This window comes from Seriola dumerili, unplaced genomic scaffold (assembly GCF_002260705.1).
Source record: "Seriola dumerili isolate Sdu_G_001 unplaced genomic scaffold, Sdu_1.0 BDQW01000025.1, whole genome shotgun sequence".
Taxonomy (NCBI): Eukaryota; Metazoa; Chordata; class Actinopteri; order Carangiformes; family Carangidae; genus Seriola; species Seriola dumerili.
This window is the reverse complement of record NW_019174280.1, coordinates 2,914,727-2,938,678: the sequence shown is the minus strand read 5'-3', so window position 1 is coordinate 2,938,678 and position 23,952 is coordinate 2,914,727. Positions and strand designations below refer to the sequence as shown.

Sequence of the window (23,952 nt, the reverse complement as noted above, 5' to 3'; positions counted from 1 at the left end):
TATTATTATTATTATTATTATCACTGAATTATATTAAAATTCTGATTTACATACTGTTTGGTAGCTTATCTTATAACAATCCATCATACATGAATCTCATTATCCTTCACTGTTTATGGACACTAAATCAATTTCTGCACTTTTAGTTCAAGTTCAACACTGGTCATTGGTACAGCATGTACAGTAAATTTTTAACCTTGACAAATTGAATTAAATACTGTTCTTATACTATTCTTATTCTAATGCTCTAATATCTGGAATGACAAAAACTTTTTATCTTGAGCCCAGTATTTTTCCAATTTGATGGATTTCCATAATGACAGTGGGCTAATGAGCCATTGAATTAAAAAGAGAAACATTTAATTTGCTGTAGACAACACCTCTGATCTAGGTTGAAGTGAAGTGTTAAAAAAGCAAAAGTAAAAAATAAACCTTTTTGTGACTTTCTTAATACTGCATAAGAAAAGTAATGTTATAACACTCAAATGATTCATTACATCTAAACAAGCTGGACTTCCAATCTTGTGTTTAGGGTGTCACATGATGTAAAAGGGGATTCCCACTTAAATCAAAGAAAACATTTAAGTCCATGTATTTGTTTTGCCAGGAGCTGTTCTGGTTTATGAATTTGTGACAGCATAAGGTAGCATACTGTTTCACATGATGGATATTAGATACTTTATTTATCCACTCGGGGAAATTCATGTGTCCATTAGCTCATTGTTAATAGTAATAATAATAATAATAATAATAAACAGTTGATAATAAATAAACAATAATAATTAGATTAGTCCACTTCCTTTGGCTGAGGTGTTGTATAGCCTGACGGCAGTGGGAACAAAGGATCTCCTGAACCTCTCTGTTCTGCAGCGCAGTGAGATGAGACGTTTGCTGCAGCTGTACCTGCTTCTCTGTCCAGCCAGAATGTTGTGGAGAGGATGGGTGGTATTGTCCAAGATGGCCTCCATCTTTCATTGCATGCATCTCTCCACAACAGTCATGAGTGAGTCCAGAGTCCTGCCAAGCACAGACCCAGCCTTTTTTTTTTGTACCAGAGTGTCCAGTGTCTGTGTTCATGTCTGACATGCTACTGCATGCAGAAAAGTACACTGGCCACCACTGACTGATAAAACATGTGCAGAATTTTACTGCAGACATCAAAGGACCTGACATTAAACTGCAGCAAATGGGAAAATTGTTCTTTTATTATTCATTTATCCATGTAATACATTCATTCACCAAAACGTTGCTGACATCAATTCCCATTTTGGGAAAAAAAAAAAAAAGGTTTGCTCCTCAAACTGTTACAGTATAACAACACTGACAGTTACAACAATTATCCTCAAACCATTAAAAATAGCTTCGAGAACATTTGTTCGTATCCACATTCAGTAAATGTTACACATTAAAGAAAAATGTACAAAAAAGGAATAAATTATAGAGGGTTATTAAGATTTTGAACGTGTGTTTTAACCGGTGCATCTTTTCTAGACTTTACGGCTTTGGTTCAGCGGCACAGGAAACTCATAGACCAATCGCATGCGTTGTACATCATATCATGTGATGCCATTCAGCCAATCATTGCGCCTCGAGTTAGTGCGCGATACACACACACAGACAGACACAGACACACAGGGAAGAGACAGTAGTCAGAGAAAAAGTGAAAGGAAAGCAGGGGAGTGGGATTATATAATGGATGACAGTATTTGTTTTTGGTTGTGATGTTATACTGCAGACACTGATGCCCAAGGCACTGGGTCAAAAAAAGTCTCTTAACTTATTTTAGATGGAAAGAAAGAAAAGTTAAAGCTGATCAATTCAAAAGTTAACAATAAAAAGAAGGAAAAGGTAAACTCAAGCTATTTTTTTTTTTTTTTTTTTTTTTTAAATTAAGCAATTTTAAAAAGGTGCACATTTTCAAAAGCTGTTTATTAAAGCCCTTATTTTCCTTGAAATGAGAAAAGAACATTCAATTATTATAAGACTACATATTTTTAATCTCTCCTTGCTTGAGGGATTTTACCCGTGGAATAGAGAACTGCTATAACCAAGCTTTGCTGCTTGTCCTTTCTCTCCTTTACCTTCCTAACTGGTCCCTTTAAAGTTACCCACAGTTAACATTTATTTCATCAATAAAACATAATACCAACAATATTAAGGTTTCAATGCCCACCTCCATTTCTCCTCCACGCAGCCTTCCCCCTGCTCCTGTAGTTGGCTCTCTGATGCACAAATACTCACGGTCTGTTAACCATTGTGAGCAAAAATAAATAAATCTTGCTGGTCCTAAGAATAGTTGGTCAAGAAGAAGCTATTTTAAAGCTGACATATGGATTAAAAAAAAAATATATATATATCAGTGGCCTGTGTAACTGAAGAAGAGCAGCGTCAGGTTACACCATGATACAGCAGACTCAGTTTCACGTCTTCATGTTTATTAAAATCAGCTAACACTCCTTTGAGGACCGAGCTGTGGATTGTGTTATTTCAGGAGAGAACATGAAGGCACTGTGCCTAATACTTGTCATTACTACTCAACAGTTTAACCATTTGCGTTACACACAGGCAGCACATGGATTTATCTGCCCAGTACGGTGGCCAGCAGGGCCATTCGGATGTACATGCCGTTCTCCGCCTGACGGAAATACGCAGCTCTCGGGTCTGTGTCCACCTCCGCACTACAAGAAAAACACAGCAGAAAGTGAAATAGAGTGTTTCAGCACATCATGTTGGAATTAAGACTAAAATAATGTGTACTATCTAATAGTATGTTCTACTACACCAGTCTAAGTATTTTTCAAATGGACGACATGTGAAATTTGTTTTCAAGAACAAATCCGATCAAATCAAGTATTACTGTATTGACATAAAATTATATTTTGTAGCTCCCAAACACCTTCCTAATGTAACTGATTGACAAAACAATTAATCTTTTAATTTATTTTTTTAATATTGTTAACTATCATAAAAGGGTATTGTTTACTATTTTCTGACATTTTATAAACTATTTATTTATTTAAGATAATTGGCAGTGAAATTTTGTTTAAAAATCTTATCTAAAAATGTATGGTACGCTTTGGAAACCACCAGAATCCTCAAACTGCTGTATTGCTCTGACAAATAAGATTTGATTTGGAAAATTCTGAGACAGTGAAGAGTCGAATATTGTTCTGAACGAGTGAAAACAAACATGAGGTCCCTTCATGAGAGTTGTAGCCAATTCTGTGATGTGATGTGTGATGGTGCCAAGTGAGCTTTACCTGATTTCATTGACTCTGGGTAGTGGATGCATCACCACCATCTTCTTTTTGGCCACAGTCATGATGTGAGGAGTGAGGATGAACTGACCAAAACACTGAGAGAAAAACACACTGCTTTTTAACCAATGACCTAAATGTGTGTGTTTTTAAAGAAGTTTCAGGATCATTTGCTTACCCTGCTCTGAAGAGAAAGTGAAAGCAGTTGAGGAAATGAAAATTAGTTTACTTACGGCCTTGTACTCCTGCTCAGATGCAAACCTCTCCTTCTGGATCCTGGTCATGTAGAGGACGTCGGTCTCAGGCAGAGCTTCTTCAATACTGTCAAACTCCTCCTGCAAGCAGATAAAAATACACAACACTTTAATTCTCAGTTATAAACTCATAACACCTTTCAGGAACATTATTAAGAGATGTGAACATGTTTAAACCTTTAGTGAAATAGAAATGTATCTGATTATATTGTCCTCAACATCTGCTTTGCTGTTGCGCCGCTTTTTTGTCCCCACCTGTTTGATGCCCTTTGAGGCCACATAGTTGATGATCTCTGTTGGCATGTGGAGGTTTTTGGGAGCCACATAGCGCAAGGTGATGCGGTACTGTGTCAGCAGTTTGGCGAGGGAATGAACTGTGCGGCCATGTTTCAGATCTCCAACCATAGTTATCTGACAAAAACACAAGAATAAATGAGTTATAACAGTTTTTCTTCACATAGATTTGCTCTAGGTTAAGATTTCTAAGAATTCAAGGATCAGGATTTAAATCTACAGGACAGTTTGTTAGTCTCACCGTCATGCCATTGACCGTCCCCAGCTCCTCTCTGATAGTGAAGACGTCCAGCAGGGCCTGGGTTGGATGCTCACCCACACCGTCTCCAGCATTGATCACAGGCTTACGGCAATGACGGGATGCACTCTGAATGCCACGGAGCAGAGTATAAGTAAGTTTTATTGTCTTGGAAAAAAACTAATTTTATTTAGTCGAGTATCAACACTTGAGCAGCAAATGGTGAAGAGATATCATTTCAAAAAAAAAAAAAAAAAAAAAAAAAAAAAAAAAAAAATCCCTGTCCACATCCGACCCAAAACCCACCTCAACAGCTCCAGGTGTTGGGTGTCGCAGTACCAGAACGTCTGTGTAGCAGCTCATGGTCTGAACAGAGTCGGCCAGCGATTCTCCTTTTTGCGTGGATGAGGTGGATTCACTGAAGTGGACGACCGAGCCGCCCAGACGCTGCATGGCCGCGGCAAAGGAGCTGCTGGTGCGAGTGCTTACCTCGTAGAACATCGACGCCATCACCTTACCCTGACCAATAAGAAAAAAAGAGCTGCTTACTGGGCTGTGTGTACAGTAGCATGTACACATGATCCTGTGTGTACAGTAGCATGTACACACAGGAACAAAGTGACATAAACTTACTTCAATAAAAAAAGATGTTGCTTTAATGGTTGGATATTTAGATATGCAGGGGTTGATTTGCAGTTCTGTGGATTTGTAATTGTCAACAAACAATAAGATGAGCAGCTTTTTGACGATGACCTACCTTCAGGATTTCCAAGCTTCGCTCCTTCTGAACCATCAAACGCAGAGTGTGGGCGACATTGAAAAGGTGCGAGATCTGAACAAAGAGAAAACACACAAAACTGAAAAACATCTTACATACCAGACAATGTTCTTTTATTTTGTAAATGAGTACAACTTGGTGATTTGTGTGTCATCTGCTCTGTGTGTACCTGATTTTTGCTGAACTGCCTGACGGACAGGATGTGCTGGCCAATCAGCGGGTGTAGGAACGGAGATGTCTGGAAGTGGGATGTAGGTATGGGCCCTGGTCCTGACTGAGGAGACATCAGCCTGGACAGAGGAGGAGGGTGGCTGTAACTGTCTCCAGCTCCAAGCGGTGGGAGCATGACCATCTCTGCGGGAGGCAGAATGACACAGTGTACAGATTACATCTATTAGTTAAACACAGGAAACCTATTGTGAAACTGACATGATCTAGTTGTGGCGGTCGTACCTGGTGGCAGTCCAGGATCAGAGGACCGGTGGGTGCGGGGTGGCAGCAGGTAGCGTCCCTCTCCTGGGCCGCGGCGAGGGCTTGGTGCTCGGGTTCGGACGGGGCCCTCACGAGGAGGAGTGGGACGAGGATGCTCTGGAGTCTGAACAATAGGAGGTGCAGTGAAAACACAACCTTAGAATAAATGGATATAACATCCACCTGTAAAAACAGTACTGACACAATACAGTGGTTTAAGTATAGTCTGAGTCAAATAATATTGCAACAGACATAACACTTTTAATACCACAGGGGTTTCTTTAATAGGCTCAGGATGAACTGAAGCAGTCGGCCATGTCTTCACATCTTCACCATAACCTGGAGGAACCAACACCTAAGAGAGAGAGAGTGAGAGAAGTATTATGTTAAATATTCCTTTTTCTTCCCTCCTGTGTAATCATTCCACTGTAACACTGGCTACAATCGACATGGACAGTAAACAAGAGCACATAATGAATTAGTTTGATGTTTCATAGGAAAACTGAGGAAAAACTGCTTTAGGTCTTGATTGTGGATATTTGTCTCATTTGAAAACTGACTGGAGGTCAACTGCAAAAAACTTTATGGCTGTTAACTGTAACTTGCAGCAGTTAACTGGTAGTCTTTCTATAACTAACTAACAGTTTAGATGACTGTAAAGGTGAATGAAAGAGAAATTAAAAGGAATTCCTGAGTAATAAGATTACATGAACCCTGATATTTTTGCCTATAGGTAAATGCAGCCCCTTCGAGCCTGTGAACTACAACAAATGAAAGTGTGTGTGCGTGACTGCCGACCTGTCCATCGATGTAGGCCACCTCTCCTCGTAGAACCACACGCCGGACTTTACCCTTCACCTTCAGACCTTGGAAAGGTGTCCATTTAGACTTTGTGAACTGCATGGCCTGAGGAATAAGCCACTCCTGCTCCAGGTCCACCTGTCCGCAAAGAAACAATCAGTAAAGCACACAAAACCAAGACAAGGTGATGGTCATGTAGAAATCCTGTCCTATAATATCATGTGTTTGAGTGTACCTCCACATAAGTGTTTTCCTGGACAGGCAGGTTGAAAATCTTGCGTGGGTTGTCATAGAGACGTCTGATAATGTCATCCAGAGTTAGACGTCCATCGCTGACAGCGGTCAGCAGCAGCGGCAGCATGGTTTCCAGGCCGGGGTAACCAGGAGGAGGGTTCTCAGCGTTCTTCTCCTCAACACTGTGAGGGGCTAACAACACATAAACATAATGTTATCACATGTACTCTCTTCTTAAGGTCTAAATATACAAAGACACAACACAAAGACAAAATGATATGATCAATCGGTAGACTGTTTTCTGTGGTTAGTGACTGAAATATAATGTGCTACCACTCACCGTGGTCCGTGGCAAAGCAGTCAATGATGTCCATGTTTTCCCAGAGTGCCTCCATGTCCTCACGGGTTCCCAGCATGGGTCGGACCTGTGCCCGTCCATTGCCGATTTCAGACAAATTGTCCTCACACAGGAAGAGGTGATGAGGCGCCACCTCACACGTGACCTGGATGCCCTTCTGCTTGGCAGCGCGGATGATGAGGATCTGAAAGCGGTAACGAATAATAACAATCCTCATGGAGACGAACTAGGTCAGCAGAGCAGCAAGAAGTCACAAGTTTGAAATAATGTAGGAAAGAATATAAAATGATACATTTGATATAAATATTCTAAGTTTTATATCTACAGCATTATGAAGATAATGTGCTTTTGTCTTTGACTGTTTAATATTCAGGTGCTGTGCATGCACAAGAATTTTTAGACAAACTTCAATCAATCAATCAATTACTAATCTAACACACAACATTTTTCTTTTTAGCTGTGAAGTTCTGCACAATTTGGTTTATAAAATCATGATAAAAACTTCTAAAATTAAATAGAAAAAAACAGTCCTCTACCTCCTCCTTCTTGGCCACATGGCAGATGTGGACTGGTCGCTGGTAGAGCTGAGCCACCATCAGGATTGCAGCGACTGTCTGCTTCTCAGCGTGAGCCACGATGGGCATCTGCTTGGGCCACTTCTCAAAGTGCTTTAAACAGAACCAGAAAGGTTAGTCCACAGGGTGGGAAAATAAGACAAGCTTCCAGTTGGTCTTAATGTAGAAGCAGGTGAAGATGCAATTACTCTAATGACCACTAGATGCTGGGTGCAAATTCCAAGACTGCCTTCAAGCCAGTAATGTTTGGCCCAGTGTGATTTTTTAACTCAAATAAAGTTGGTTTTTTGAGAGTAGTGACTCAGCTTACCTCCATCCAGAGAGAGACATTGTCCATCTTGAGGGTGGAGTACGTGTCGTTCAGGTACATCTTTAGGCCGGCAGCCTGGCTGGCGATGGACGGCAGGACAGCAGCGTTGTCTGAAGCAGCGCCCACATACAGGGCGTAGTCACACCTGCAGCCTGCTTTGGCCAGCTGATGATACAACACAAACAACATAAAACGTTTATTTCATTTCACTTCAACTTGTATTACATACACGTGAAAGACAGATTCAAAACAAAGAAAATCCAGGCATTATATTAACATTACTTTGATGTCACATTGAGATTTATGTATTCGATTTATCTGCTACAACCAGAGCATCAACATCACTCACCAGCTGAATCAGGCAAATGAGTCAGGTTTTAATTAAGAGAAATAAACAAAGAAAATCTGGACTTACCTTCTGCACCAGAGCCATTGTACTGGGATCAGTGATGGCAGGGGAAGTGTTGGGCATCGCACACACCATCGTCACCCCTCCTGCCAGAGCAGCCGCTGTACCAGAGGAGAAGTCCTCCTTATGTATAGCACCAGGCTCCCGCAGGTGAACATGGACATCGATCAGGCCTGGAAATAAAATCACAAACAACATATTTTACAGTTTTTAATTAAAAACCATTCTCTTTGAAACTCTTATTCTGGTTTTGATCATATTCAGGATATAAGCTAGAAAAAAAAAGAAAAAGTTAAGTGTTACTATTTTTCACAAAAGTTTAGACTGGCAGTGATGGTGTAATGAATTGACTGTTGCTCTTCAAAGCCACCAAGAAGAATTAATATGCTGCACCTGTGGTTGGGGTCAGTGACAAACGACCTGACGTTATGAAAGAAAAAAAAAGTCTGTACATTTTGCAGCTACAAAACACTCGCCACTCAGAATAGAGCAAGACATTGATCAACAAGGACCTTTTTCTGCTGGTTACAGTGACTCACCAGGGAGACGGACCAGTGTCTGGGAGGCCATGCTGTCAATGTGAGTTTTCACTGGTGGAGTCCTACCGATCTGATGCAGAGCCTGCAACACACCAGAGCATTTTACTCATGTTGACCTCCAACTATAGGCAAGTATTTGTTTTATCTAAGTTGCCAATCAATGTTAAGAGGATTACAATAACAAAACAGAGACAATTTACCTGAACAAAGAGCTTAGTGCACTTGATGTCGATGATGAGTGGGACAGAGTAGTCGATGGCCATGCGTCTTGTCCTGTAGCCTTTGGTGACGAAGGACGAGAGCCGACGACCTCCGCTGTTCCTCATGGAGAGGTTGATGACCAGGTCGAAGTGGTTCTCCTCCAGGTAGTTCATGATGCTGCGTTGTTTCTCCTTGGGACATTCGCTGTCGTCCTCTTCGAATGGCCAATCCACTGCTGTCACCTGGAGAGGAGGAGTTAGATCAAAGAAGTCGGAGGAATAGAGGAAAGGAACGGTTTCGATGCTTGGCCATTATTTGTCTTCATGTTTTTGTTTTGTTTTATGACTGGTCAGGATATAATAACTCATCCCTTGGGTTACTGTGGCATTTCATAAACTGGGTATTTGATGGCCTTCATTTCGAAAAAATACTGTCATTGTAAGGCCACAAAACACACACAAGATACTGAGGACTAAATATTTAAATGAAGTTGTCTATAACTTAAATAAAGCCAACATTTGTTACACCAGAGATTCTTGGTTTCACTCCACATCAAGTCAATCTCTAGGTGCCAACACTTTGATTTCATGAATCATCAATGTTTCCCCTTAAGTTAACTGAGAGGAATATCTTCTGTTACCTTGACTCCGTGCTCTGTGTAGAAATCTGCAGTACCCAGACTGGCGTATAGGTCATAACCCATTGACTCCAGAGCCTGCACAGTGGGCAGCAGTTCACTCTTGTTCTGCAAACACACACATCAGAGTAAATAAACAATCTGGCTAATTAATACAATTATTTTAGCTGGAAAAAAATGAATTGAAACACAATAAGGCTGCAGCAATAAACTAACAGTTATCAGCTCTGGACTAACTAAATAAAGTCTCCTTGTTTTTTTTATGTCAAATCTTTAATTTCACAGATAATAGTTCAATTTCTTTCTTAGCAGTTTGCCTTCTGGTAAAAACTGTTAATAATACCTTGTAGCTGCCAATGGAGAGCAGGATGTTCTTCTTGGGGATCTTGAAGCCTGTAGAGAGCATGGCTTTGAGGTAAGCCTCATATCTGTTCTCCCCAAAACAGGCGACCTCTCCAGTGCTGGTCATCTCCACCCCGAGCACCACATCAGCTCCGGCCAGCCGAGAGAATGAAAACTGAGGAACCTGATGCACATGTGACATATGGTTATAGCAGGAATATGTGATATTAGGGTGGAGTTGTTGATAAGCAATGAACACTTCCTCAGACTGAAGCACTAAGGACTGAGATCTTGATATAATAGTCCTAAACAGTCATGGTGTAAGTAAGTTTAGTTACCTTCACTCCCACAATCCCCTTTCCTCTCATTAGGTCCACAGGCTCCACGTCCTCCTTCATAATGGCCTGCGTTGCCAGGGCAACAAGGTCCACGCCCAGGGTCTTGGATACGAAGGGGAATGAGCGGGATACTCGGACGTTGCACTCAATCACCTTCAGCTGGTCATCCTATTACAGAAAATAGCACCAATATTCACCAGCACTGATTTGATAATATTACAATATTTCAACCATTCAAGCTAACGTGGATGAAGGTCTCACCTTGGCAATCAGCTGCAGGTTGAAGGGTCCGGTGACCTGCAACTCCTGGCCGATGGAGTGGACGATGGCCTTGATACTTTCGATGGTTTTCTGATTGAGATCCTGAGGGGGCGTCACCAGTGTGGCGTCGCCAGAGTGAACACCAGCGTTCTCCACGTGTTCAGACACAGCAATAGCCACCACATCCCCATCACGCGCTACTGCGTCCACGTCTATCTCCTGGAAAATGGGAGAAAAGGAAAAGATGCATTCAACTCTTTCCATTGTTAAAGCTTTTAACCACAAGAAAATGACAATGTGATTCTGATCTGATCTTAAAGCTCATCTTCAACTACCACAAGTCAGTGTTTTCAAACCTTGGCCTCCTGTATGAATTTGGAGATGACGACGGGATGTTCCTTGGACACAGCCACAGCGCTACTCAGGTATTTCACAAGATCACTGTCGCTGTAGGCCACATTCATGGCTGCTCCACTGAGAACATAGGAAGGACGAACAAGGCAGGGATAACCCACCATCTCACAGAACTTCACAGCAGACTGGAGAAAGAAGAAATGGGAGGGAAATGAGAAAACTAGGAAACATTTTGTTCAAAGCACAAACTTCTCTTCCTGAATTTAAAAACTATGCAGAAAAAAAAAAAGTTGCCTCTATTGGATCAAAGTGATGTCTTTGAAATAACTTGGTGTGAACCCAGTCCGGTGTACCTCAGTGTCAGAGAGCTCCTTCCACTGTGGCTGGCTGATGTTGATGGTGTCCAGCATTCGGGAAAACTTGAACCTGTTCTCGGCGGCATCAATGCACTCGGGTGAAGTTCCCAGGATACGACACTGCTGGCGGTGCAGCGACATGGCGATGTTGTTGGGCAGCTGGCCTCCCATAGACAAGATCACTCCCTCTGGGTTTTCCCTCTCATAGATGTCCATCACCACCTGAAGTATGCACAAGACACGTATTAATCCACAATCTACACAGGGGTAAGATAATATAATAAACTCTACTTTTTGTTCTAACTGTGTCAGAGAGGCGTTAATTCAGCTTTATTGTATATTTTTGAGGCTGAAGTTTCTTGTTTTTTGTCTCCACCCTAAATTGGAACCTAAATAACTTCAATCAGGTCAAGTTGTTCCTATGATTCAATCTCACATCCCCTTTCTTAAATATTAAAACCTGAAGCTTGATGCAGATGTTTAAAAGAAGACACAGAAGAGCCCTTACCTCAAAGGAGATTTCATCAAAGTAGAGGCGGTCACACATGTCGTAGTCTGTGCTGACGGTCTCAGGGTTGTAGTTCACCATGATGGTCTTATAACCCATCTGCAATAAAAAAAAAGATGACATGAATAAATATTTATTTTGTAGCATTTGGGTTATTAGCTGCCAACTAAAGGAACGTTAAAGAATAATCTTATTTTAATGACAAGAGGGAAGCAAATAAAAACGTATAAACTACACTCATCAAATCAAATTAACCTATAAAGGATGGAATGACCATGGTGGGCCGCAAAAGGATTTACTAATTATAATAATTAAGGCCCAAACCACAGAGCAGTAACTGCAGGTGTCTCATAGGCCAAACTTCATTTCAGTATTGTGAGCTAAAAGACAAGAAAAGCCCCTCTTATCTCCCTCTATCCTCCAGTTACATCTTTTTTTAATTTCAATGTGACAAAATTAGTGTAGATTTTTAATAATGCAGATGTATTTTTAATGTGATGGTGAAACAAAATTTAAACCAAAAAATTGAGATAAGAGTTTAACAAGAAGACACGTTAGCAGATGGAATGTCAAGGAAAAAGATTTATAACAATTTATATTGAAAATAAATTTAATATCATTAATTTTAAAATATTTAGATGATCAGAAATCCCCCCTTATATCTGCTTCAAAATTACATTGTTTAAAATCAAAATTAAGCATCTTGAATATTTTTTTTTTTGTATCATTTAACAACTAATTACAAAACAACCACTGGAAAAAAAAATGTGTGCTACTTTCAGGCCCACAAACCTTTGGCATTCTTCATCTTTATAAAAGCCTGAGCACATACCAGCCAGACTAATAAAAAAGAACAAGCTCTCTTCAGGAACAACAGAAAAATGACTGACACCCGCTGCTGTTTCAGTCATTAGTTAGCCTGGTTTAAAACTCAATAAAGACAAAGTTTAGGACGAATCATTAGGGGAAACCATGAGTCTTATGATGGACTTACCTTCCTCAGCTCTGTGATACACCCCACCGCGCACCAATCAAACTCCACACTGCTGCCGATGCGGTACACACCAGAGCCGATCACCATGACGTGCTGGTTGTTAAAGCCCAGGTCGTTCTGCGTACCGTGGTAGGTCAGGTAGAGGTAGTTGGTGTGGGCGGGCCATTCAGCCGCCACTGTATCGATCTGCTTCACCACAGGCAGGATGGACCAATCGCGACGCAGCTTTCTCACTGCCAGCTCGGTGCTGTGGGGGGGGGGGACACAGAGTTGTTGATTGATGGGAAACAACAGTCCTTATCCAGTCTGAGGTTCTTGAAACAAAAATCATACAAAATACAGCTATATTGATACAAAGGTCTGTATTGACTTCCCAACCCACCTCTGCACAGCCAGAGCTATCTGCTTGTCTGAGAAGCCCAGCTGCTTGGCCTTTCTCATCACCTCTGGAGGCATGGTGCTCTCGTCCTGGTAGAAAGAAAAAGTTGATACAAAACTTCACCAAGAAGAAAATTACTAATTTTTTCCAGGTTATGTTCATCTACTCAATTTCACCTGGTTGTAAGTTTCCAGCAGCCGCTCGTGGTCAGCAATGTTCTTCATCTTGTGCAGGAACCAACGGTCGATCTTTGTGAGGTCGTACAGCTGGTCCACTGTGTAGCCGGCTCTAAACGCCGCTGCCAACACAAAGATGCGCTTGTCTGTGGGAGTCTGCAGCTCCTGGAGATCAGAAAGGGAGACAGCAAGGCACGATTTAACACTTTGATTAGTTCTGGGATATTTTATTTACCTCATTTATTTATTTATCTATTTAACTATTTATTTTATTCATACACTATAAAGTATATATCTATCTATCTATCAGATATGAGCACATTGCTGAGTGACCTAGAGGCTGTAAATATATTTTCTATAACAGCTACGCATACTAACAATTAAATTTTACATTTTAACACACATCTAAACACAAATAAAAACCTTTTAATCCTGGTTTGACCATGTAAAGTTCTTTGTAACATTGTTTTGAAAAGAGCTATATCAAAGTTTATTATTATTAAATAGTTTGCGGTTTGCAGATCATAAACTGTGCAATTACCAGGTATTATCTGCCTGACAGTACAGGGGCTCAATAGCACCATCTGCTGGCCCAGTTAAAAACACCTTAATAGTTATGCTACAGGACCTCACCAGTGGACAGCAGTGACATGTCATTTTGTGATTTATTTGACATGGAAATTTTCCCCTTTTGCAATGTAATCTAAGTTTTAACTGTATTCAACAGCATGTGACATTTTCTTGTCACAATGTGAGACTTTTACTTTATGTTTTAGTTTGCAGGTTTGGACAGAAAATACTTTCTCAGGTTTTCTCCAAAGTGCATTTTAAGTAGTGTTTATTAAAAACAGGTCCTCCTCATAGACAGCTCCCACCTCAACGTGCTGGCCTGACACACTGCTGGTGACTGAAAGGGCAATTTGATATTATGTAAATAAATAATGGATACCAAACAAGTCACTACGGTAACTCTACAGGTATCAGCAGTGGAAACATTTAACAGGGACTCGTGATAATCCGGTCCATAATTCCAATCCATTTTACCTTTTCAGAGACAGGCTTGATAGTGTGGTCAAACCCAACACAGTTCTCATCCACCATCCTCAGAGCTTTCTGGAAGGCCTCCTCAAAGCTGCGGCCAATAGCCATCACCTCACCTGTTGAGGAAAGTATTCAAACTTTGAGCATATCAGTTATGTCCTATATAATACAGCTGTCAGAGCTGATGCACTCTGTTGTTTCTGTGATCCATGCTTTGTCGACTGTAAAACTCATTGTGAACTTGCTTTTGACTCACTCACGTTTTTGTTGCAGTTTTATAAATAAGAGGTTAAGATCTCATCAAATACTTGTTTCTCTTTCCAGCACCAAAGCGTGCGGTTCACAAAATGATGATAAAATTCTGTTTTGTCTCTGCCTCTTACCGACACTCTTCATGGAGCTGCCGATCTTGGTGGAAACCCTGAGGAACTTGCTGAGATCCCAGCGAGGCACCTTCACCACACAGTAGTCCAGACTGGGCTCAAAGTTTGCTGTTGTCGAGTTGGTCACAGAGTTCCTACAGAAAATACATTCCGATTTTTTTGTAAGTTTTATGGGATGTGAAAAAAAAAAGAAAAGAAAAAAAAAAAAAAAAAAGACACAAACAGAGAGAAAAGAATAAAATGTCACAATTTATGCCCTGCTCACAATTTTCTAAACACTGATATCATCTCAACACCTTAGCTTCATTAGTCTTTTTATTATTCAACAAAAAAACGCAAACCAATCGTTACTGTTAAAAATGATCTTGTACAATTTTGTACAAGTAAAGCTAAGAAAAGTGAACACATATTCAGTACTTGACAAAGACACCAATCTGAGCTCAAGTTTGATGATCTACATGACGTACTTCAGCTGTGGCAGTGGGATCCCAAGGCCAAGTTTAGCCGCTACATAGGCCAGAGGATAACCTGTCGCCTTACTGGCCAGAGCCGAACTCCGCGACAGACGGGCGTTAACCTCGATGATGTAGTACTGCAAAAACAAAAAACATCACATGCACAGGTTGTAACAAACTATTCACGTGTGTGTGTGTTTGCTTCTGATCCTTATGTGAACTAACCTTCATGTATTGCTAAGTAAGAACAAAAAAGGCCATCATTTTATGTGCGTTTATCTTCATGTTTACCTGCTCTGATTCGGGATTGAGAGCATACTGGATGTTACACTCTCCCACGATGCCGAGGTGCCTGATGACTTTGATGGCTGTGTTCCTCAGCATGTTGTACTCGTGATCGTTGAGCGTCTGACTGGGCGCCACTACAATCGACTCCCCAGTATGGATGCCCAGAGGGTCAATATTCTCCATATTACACACCTGAACAAGAATGAATGAATGAAGACGTGTATACTCTCAAGTATCACATGATACCATTGCTACATAAGCCGCGTTTCCACCGCAGGAACCAGGGTGTAAATTTAGTTCAGGAACTTTGGGGGGTGTGGTCTGCAGTACTGAATTTCTGACTGGTCGAGTACTTGCTGCTTTTTATTTCACCCGCAATGTTTAAAAGTCCGCAGCGAGTGAGCAAACACATTTTCCACACCGCGAAACAGGTCCAGGAGAAAGGTAAAGAAACTGAAACAGGACTTCAAACAACCAGAGTGGCGAGGGTTGCCACCATCACGTACAATGCGGGATCGTCCCGTATTTGAAAATAAAATTTGTCCCGGATTTTCGTTCATGTTATGTCCTCAAAGTGCTGTGAATGATGTAATGTCAAGTAATAATTTTGCATAATCTTCCCGGGACTTTATGCCGCGGTGGAAACGCAGACAACAACGGGACACAGGAACCTTTTAGTTCCTTAGTCGAAACGCGGCTATAGAGTGTAATGTAATTATTTTTGACTCAGTGGTGACAATAGTGCAGCAAACTACCAGTTCAGAAATATTACATTAATGTTTAAATTCACTGTATTATTTTATTACCTTAATTATCAGGTCCTGTTCATGGCATGCTTACTTTGATATATCCAAAAACTAGGATTATTATCCCAGATGCAGCATTATATAACAATGCAGTGGTAATATCCAAATACAAGAAATGACAACATCCAACACCTAAATTTGGAGAAATGATTCTTGTGTCTTCTTTACTCACAGTGATACAGTTATCGTAGGCGTCACGGACCACCTCGTACTCGATCTCTTTCCAGCCTTTCAAGGATTTGTCCACCAGCACCTGGGAGGTGTGCGCAAAGGCTGATGTCACCAGAGAGGTTAGCTCATCTTTGTTGTTGGCGAAGCCGGATCCCAGACCGCCGAGAGCAAACGCTGAACGAACCAGGACCGGGTAGCCTAGACGCTCTGCAGCTGCCAATGCCTAGAAAAAGGTTAACAATTAATAAATAAAAAAGGGGTCAATTTGGACATTGAAATTAGATAAAAACTTAACAGAGGCCATGTTTTGGTTGCTTGTTTCATATACGTCTCCTCACCTGCTCCACAGACAGCGCTGCTTCACTTGGAGCGACGTGTTCATTGATCTCTTCCATTTTCTCCACAAAGATCTTCCTGTCCTCAGTCATCTCGATGGAGGCTACCGGTGTTCCCAGAACCTTTACTTTATACTTCTCCAGGACACCAAGCTTGGTCATCTCCACGCCACAGTTCAAGGCGGTCTGACCACCGAAAGTCAACAGAACGCCGTCCGGACGCTCATTTTTTATTACCTGTGGTGATAAAAGGGAGTAAGACATGCAGTATTCATGGAGATATTGTTTGAACATGGTCACATCTTGAAATGTTATGCATGTATCCTTTGACTGCTTCTGATACATGTGAGTTTGACAAACTGACAGGCCAAACCAAAAACCTTCCAGGATCCTGTCCAGGCATTTCCAAAGCCTGGTGTTTCCACATCATTGAAGACACTGTATCAATTACAGTCTTACAACAGAGAGAATTTGTACCTGAGTGACATACTCCGGAGTGATGGGGAGGAAGTAGACTTTGTCAGCAAGGCCTTTTGACGTCTGGACAGTGGCGATGTTGGGGTTGATCAGCACAGTCTGGATGTTCTCTTCCTTCAGAGCCTTGATAGCCTGGAAAACAAAAATAATTTAATACTGGCTGAGTGGGCTTCTTCAAAATGTTGATTACATTTAGGACAGAAACAGTAACATTTTGTGATCAAATATTCTCATTATCAACTTAACTGTCCACCTCACAGTCCTCACTTTCCTACAGCCCAAAGTGACCTTTGCCCCTTTAATGGATTTGACCTCTATAACTCAGCTGCACAACTCTAATGAAAGCGGTCTTCTTTTTACAGACCTGGGAGCCGGAGTAGTCAAACTCTCCAGCCTGGCCGATGGACAGTCCTCCAGAGCCCAGGATCAGGACCTTCCTGGGTCGGACTACCTCTACAGGCTTCATGGAACCCGGGTAGGTGAGGTGATCCATCAGACGCTGCTTCACTGGGAGGGGAGAAAAAAAAAAAAAAAAAAAAAATTCATTCTTAGATCTGAAAGCTCATCTCTCTTGTATGTCACATGGTCACGACTAAAACTAAGTAGGTGACAGAGCTTTTGCAGTTACTGCTTCAAAATTATGGAAGCAGTTGTCATTCCATATTTAATGTGCTCCCTCCATCTCTAAATTTAAATCTAGACAAATTACATTTTTATTCACTGGCCTTTTTGGCTCACTAAGCTTTTAATCCATTGCTATGTTCATAATTTTGTATTTCCCCCTTATTGTCATTTTTGTTAATATGTTTTATTATGTTTCTGTATGTAGTATATTTAGTATGTTGTCCTTTGTACAGCACTTTGGTCACTGACAACACAATAACACGTGTTCAACAGCCAGGTATAGATAAAAGTCTCTTTTGTAACGAAGCCCAAAAGGCAATTACCTCATATCTTAACCACATATAAGAAATACACATTATCAAAAAGAAGCTGACCTTCAAAATCTACTGTTAAGTTAACCCCCCCCCCCAGTGTAAGATTTCATAATGATGCTATCAACACATAAGTTCCCCTGAGAAACAAGTGTCTTATATAAGAAGTGGAATGAAAGAATAGAACAAATGTACTTAAAAACTCTAATGCTGTTTTTACCCGTTTTTGTAGCGTTGCCCTCCTTGTGGTCTTTCACAGTGTCAAGGAAGACGTCGAACAAGCTGACCAGATCTGTGGGACCTGCCATGTGCTCCGGGTGGAACTGAACACTGGGAAAAGGCATCACAAGGATTTAATCACACTAAAATCTGACATTTCTGGTGTGCATTATCACATCAGCCGGTGTTTGTAAGCGCACTACCTGAACAGGGGTTGTGTGTTGTGTACGATGCCCTCGCTGGTGTGATCATTGGCGTTGGTAAAGAGAACATCCCAGCCTTCTGGCAGGGTTTCAGGGTCGACAGCAAACCCATGGTTTTGACTGGTGATGAAGCAGCGACCTGTTCCCTTGTGGATGCAGGGCTGGTTGTGGCCACGGTTTCCGTACCTGAAAGACAAGAGGAAAATCCAATACTTAAGGTTGTATACTGAGGCTCATTTTGAAAACTAGACAGACATATCTGGACAGACAACCCTGTTCTGCGTGAAGGTCAGGATGGACTGTTCCCAGTAGCCTACTGTAATTTTGTTGGCAACCCTGTTGGTCTGTCCAGGTGCCAGCAAGATTCCTGCAGGCTAATGGGAACATTCCCTGCCCATCCTGACCTTCACACAGCGTCTGATAAAGCAGCCATCAGCGAAGTCTCAGGGGAACAGAAACTCCCTGACCCCTGTGGAGTTCTACAGCAACGAGCGCAGCGACCTGCCTTACTCGCTGGCTTGTTTGTTTAGTCTTTTTCATAACACGGCCAGTCAGTGCGACACTCCAGCGCTCATACAGGAGAAGCCCAGACTGCTGAGAACAGCAAAAATCTGCATTTCACATCACAGCTCTCCCAAAGAAACTGTAGTGTGGGTGTGAATGTCTATGTTTCTAGAGGATTTTGAAGAGTCAGGTCAGTGGGGGAACATTTCTGTCTTTGTCCTGACACATGGGTGCACACTGGTAGTAATCTCCAATTTAAATCAAATTTGACGCTTTGCTTGTTTTAAGATTTATCAACTAATCATTGTACACAGTTGCGGCAGACCATGATAAAAAAAAAGAAAAAGAAAAAAAGAAGTGATTTCAGAAAAAAAAAAAAATTATCCTTGGTGTATAATCTTTTGGTGTATGCAATTGTTTTTATGTTATTTAGAGTTATGTGTGAGGTACTGACTTCATCTTGTAGGTCTTTGCTCCAATGACCAAAGAGAGCAGCTGGTGTCCAAGGCAGATACCAAAAAGTGGCTTTGGGCGATCCATGCTGACCACTTTCCTCACATTGGTGATGGTGGCCTGACAGAACTCAGGATCCCCAGGGCCGTTACTGATGAACAAACCATCAAAGTCTAAAAATGACAGGAAAAAGTTTTTTGAAATATACCAAAATTCTCTGGCCATCAAGTATCTGCCAAACTGAACATTCATATTGCAGCGTTTGAAGCCAGAGAGATTTCCTCCACCCAACTGATAGGGTGGCTGTAGCACAGATGAAAGGAGTGGGTCAGCCTATAACTGTAAGCGTTGGTAGGTTAATCCCCAGCTCCTCCTGTCCACATGCCAAAGTGTTAGAGCAAGAAACGAAACCTCAAGCTGCATGCAAATATAATTCACGTTGGATAAAAGTGTCAAATGCCAAGTTTAATGCATAAGTACCATTAGCAGTGCGTTACTGACCTGCGGTGTCCAACGGGTGGTCCCAGGGTACAACAGTAACACGGGCTCCTCTCTGAGCCAGGGAGCGGATCTGATTATATTTGATACCGCAGTCCACCGCTGTGATTCGCAGATTACCATCGGGGTTGTAAACTCTGGGTTCCTGAAGACAGTCAAAGGAAATGTAACATACATTATGTTATCAGAATGTTGACAAACAAAAACGGTAAAAGAAAAAGAAAAAAATAAGTAGCCAACCACTGGGGTCAGAACAAGGACAGTTAGTATATATAAATAGTAAGTAAAGCTAAGACAAGAACACTCTACTCAATCCTTTTAACTTCTTTACTACGTCCATTTCCTAGTTTAATTATGAGGTGTAATACTGAGCATTGAACTTAGCTTTATATTGATTATAAACAAGATCAAATCACTATTTCCTTTGCCTGATCTTAAGTCAGGAACACTGTCATTCACGTGTTTTATATCATTTGATATAAATATAGAGAAACGGCACAGAATTAAGTGTTTAGTTGCAGGGTTCTTCACAAGTTCAGGGTTTTTAAACAAACAAACAAAAAAAAGGCTTTCAACTGTCCTCTCAACTACTAATAGGGTTGTTTGTGCTGTTGTGGGTTAGTAAGTGTACTGTAATGTGGATGGGTTACCTTCATGGAGACCTCCTGGACCAGGTTCCTCTGGTCAGGATTGTCAAAAGGAACACTGTCCTCAGGAGTCCCGTCCACCACAAGCTTCCCAAGCATGGTGCCCTTCTCTCTGATCTTTTTGGTTAGACGGCGGGTGTCAATGCCTGGAGTACATGAAAAATATGGTCCCACAAAAAACAAAAGTTAGTGCTGTGCATGTATGTATGTACAGTATGTTATAATTGTTGTTTTGTACAGGTATCTAATCGTTTTGTATATCATTTCATAAATCAGATGCCAGTGGAGCAGTAGACCAAATACTACCTCATTTATTTTAATATCATATGCATATGTTGGTAAAATCACTGCAGCTAAGTTAACTATACTATACTATCCATTTAGATTTCCATTTCCTGACCTTGTAATCCAGGGATGCCTTGCTCTTTGAGCCACTGGTCCAGTGACTTGACTGAACTCCAGTGACTGGGATTCTCTGACAGCTCTCCAATAATCAGAGCTGCAGCGTGGATCTTGGACGATTCAAACCACTGACCAAGACAACAACAAGAAAAATCAGTGTATGGTGTTGGTATGAGCCTTTATTTCCCCTTTATTTTATAGTTTTCCCTCTACTGCTCATCGCTGTCTTGGCTTCTTTTAGTATTCAACTCTGAATAATTAGAGGACAGTGTAATCTGGCACTGCTTAGGTAACTATATTCTATCAATTTTGTCAAGAATCCTGCAGCCAGAGTCTCATCTAAACCCCACCCCCCAAAAATACCATGATTAAAAGGTTAAAAAAAAAAAAAAATCTCCTAACACCCCCAAAACAAGTTTGTGAATCATCTTGACACATCTTGACAATGTGTTCTTCATTATTCAAATTTTAATAGAACCTAAAATAGCTGCTCACCTTGCTTAGTCCAAACTCGCCCTCCTCCTCCTTAGGGACCCCATAGTTGCCAACCAAGGGATAAGTGAGGGTGAGCAGCTGGCAGCGGTAGGACGGGTCAGTAAGAGCCTCGGGGTAGCCCACCATACCTGTCTGGAACACTGAGCACACAACATATTCATCATCATCACATGATCCACACACAGTCAAGTCTGTCACCTGCCGAACAACAAAGGTTTTGGAGTATTATTTTGTATGAAACACATTTAACAGCTGTTGTATTAGTGGTATTAAAACTATTCAAAAGGTATTCATCAACCACTGTGTGCATATGCTCTACATGCACGAATATAAAATCTACTATTGTTTGCTTATATCACTTTTACGTTTATGTATTTTTTTCTTCTAGTAATAGTTTGTAGTGTGGTTGTATAGTATCCCGTTTAGTGGTAATTTTGTAATAAAACTGGGGCTGAATTGTGGCATCCACATGTGAAGAACTCTACTAACAAATACTTCCTTGCTCACCGGCACAAGCACACGCCACATAGAGCGAAGTTAGAGCGTTACACAAAATCAGTATTGGCTTCTCGTTAATTCGGAATGCCTCAAACAAACATTTAACATTTGGTGCAACATAGTTCAACTTTCAAAAAAAATGTTCACTTGTTATTCCTTCTTATTTGCACACTGTCCTGCCAAAAACGGAGGTGGTTAAGTCACAATATGATGGTTCATCTGTGTGTGTTGCCTTGAGGCGGATGTCAAACGCCATGTGGCATACAGGCATGCCTAGTGACAATGCTGGCTAACCAAACATTTAATTGACAGAAATTTACATGGAGTTTGGTGACCCGAACATATGGGGTGGGGGGGATGTGTGGGTTATTTGGGTTTACAGCTCTGATACATGACCGCCGTAGCACATTAAAGGCAAGCGACATTAAACGTCCACAACAAACAAAATTAGATAAAACAACATTAAAGTCTAATCTAAAGTTGGCTCCTTGCGCAGGTGGATTTTATTTGAGATGGCTAAATCAACGGAAAAATTTTTTAGCTATAAATTAATAATACTTCAAACACCCAATACTTCAAAGCACTTACCAACTTCTCCCGACACTGACACATTAGCGCCAAAAAGGCGGCCTCTGAACGTCGCCCCGTCCTCCAAAATCAAGGTTGCCATCTTTGCCATTTTATCTAATAGCTAATGCTAACGGCTCTGACCGGAGAGCTGAAGGGATGTTTTCCAGCAGTGATGAGGCCCGGGCTCCACGTGAAACTCACGCCGCGCGCGCAAACAGGAGATGCAAATGAAAGAAAATAACCTAAAAAAACTAAGTGCCGGAACACCAGATTTTCACGACCAAACACCTGCAATAGTCTTGAGGAATCTGGTGTAAATGACGGAACAATAAAGCAAAAAAAAAAAAAGTTTGGTGAAATTGTGCCGGATAGCCGGACGGGATGACGGGAGTAATGCGTTCCACACTACCCCGAGCAGTGTGGAAGTCGGCCTGTAGCCACAGTATGGACCGGCAGTTTTGACGCAGCAACACACGCGGTTCCTCTTCCTCCTCCTCCCCCCCTCCCTCTCTTCTGCTTCTTCTTCTTCTTCCTTTGTGTTTGTCAGCAGTTGGCGGTTAGCAAACCAGCTTAAAGGTGCATTACTGCCACCGGCTAGACTGGAGTGTGGATCCGGAGATTGTTGGAAAAAAACGTAATGGAACAATGAAAAGTCAAAGTATTTTACCATCTTTAGTGACTGAAAAAGCTGATTCCTGTTGTTTTTTAATTCTTTACAAAGAAGTAGTGCGTGCAGGACTGTTTCTGGCTCCCTACAGTGCCTGCATTTTCCAGTTGGGTGCTGGCCTACTTTAAGTAATGTATTTCATAATTGCATCCTGCATGACCTGTTCTCAAAGAGTTCATAATATTCACTTCCCCTCATTTTAGCTATAAATATATCCAAGTTTCATTGTAATCCCAATTCTCTGTGCACATGAATATCCTATCTTCATCTTAATGGGTTTTGCTTGTGTACTTGCTTAATTCTGAGTGTTTTTTTGGCCAGAGTACCCACCTGCTCATTTCCATCCACACCAACATCCTGTACATTAGGAATATATCATTAATAATATCTGTCCTAAATGATCTGCCAGACCTACATTCTTGTAAGTGCTGAGCAGCTATCTGCAATGACGATGTTATTTATCTCCTTCTCCATCATCCACTGCAGGGTCAGTTATTTTCCAATAGCCCTGTGATATACTGAAACATAATCTGTTAGGTGTCCTTGAGTGCCTTGAAAGGCACCTATTGATAAAATTATTATTCTATTATTTTATTTCATTTGTAAATTATTATAATAAGGTTAAGAAAATTTGCATTAATTTGTTTGCTTCATCTCTTTTAAGTGTGTTGAACATTGCTCAGTTGGTCATGTTAAGTCAGGTGATGTTTAATTTATTCCTATAAAATGTAAGCTAAAGAAGACCCTTCTATGGGCTTGAGACAGAGTATGTTGTACATTGTCTATTCTGCATATATTCTTACATACACATAATTATTGCTTAACTGTCTATTTCAACATA

The 23,952-nt window shown here is 41.1% G+C and overlaps 1 protein-coding gene across 1 annotated transcript; it reads right to left on the bottom strand.

Annotated features, from left to right (window-relative positions):
• Positions 1-1,223: 1,223 nt before the first annotated feature.
• Positions 1,224-22,870, bottom strand: cad (carbamoyl-phosphate synthetase 2, aspartate transcarbamylase, and dihydroorotase). Its single transcript, XM_022764506.1, has 44 exons — positions 22,463-22,870; positions 21,377-21,516; positions 20,880-21,009; positions 20,483-20,625; positions 19,836-19,977; positions 19,336-19,507; positions 18,378-18,563; positions 18,176-18,285; positions 17,385-17,527; positions 17,021-17,152; positions 16,547-16,780; positions 16,210-16,431; positions 15,235-15,423; positions 14,956-15,080; positions 14,489-14,622; positions 14,109-14,221; positions 13,065-13,229; positions 12,892-12,977; positions 12,510-12,756; positions 11,516-11,614; positions 11,005-11,229; positions 10,654-10,836; positions 10,298-10,516; positions 10,037-10,204; positions 9,700-9,882; positions 9,360-9,464; positions 8,719-8,961; positions 8,519-8,600; positions 7,986-8,152; positions 7,571-7,735; positions 7,222-7,353; positions 6,668-6,869; positions 6,329-6,519; positions 6,091-6,231; positions 5,561-5,647; positions 5,275-5,416; positions 4,991-5,175; positions 4,801-4,875; positions 4,350-4,562; positions 4,047-4,172; positions 3,767-3,922; positions 3,491-3,592; positions 3,261-3,355; positions 1,224-2,678 (listed from the first exon to the last, which is right to left on the bottom strand). The coding sequence occupies exons 1-44, from the start codon at positions 22,551-22,553 to the stop codon at positions 2,579-2,581; spliced, it is 6,690 nt and encodes a 2,229-aa protein (XP_022620227.1). The 5' UTR covers positions 22,554-22,870; the 3' UTR covers positions 1,224-2,578.
• Between the last annotated feature and the right edge of the window lie 1,082 nt (positions 22,871-23,952).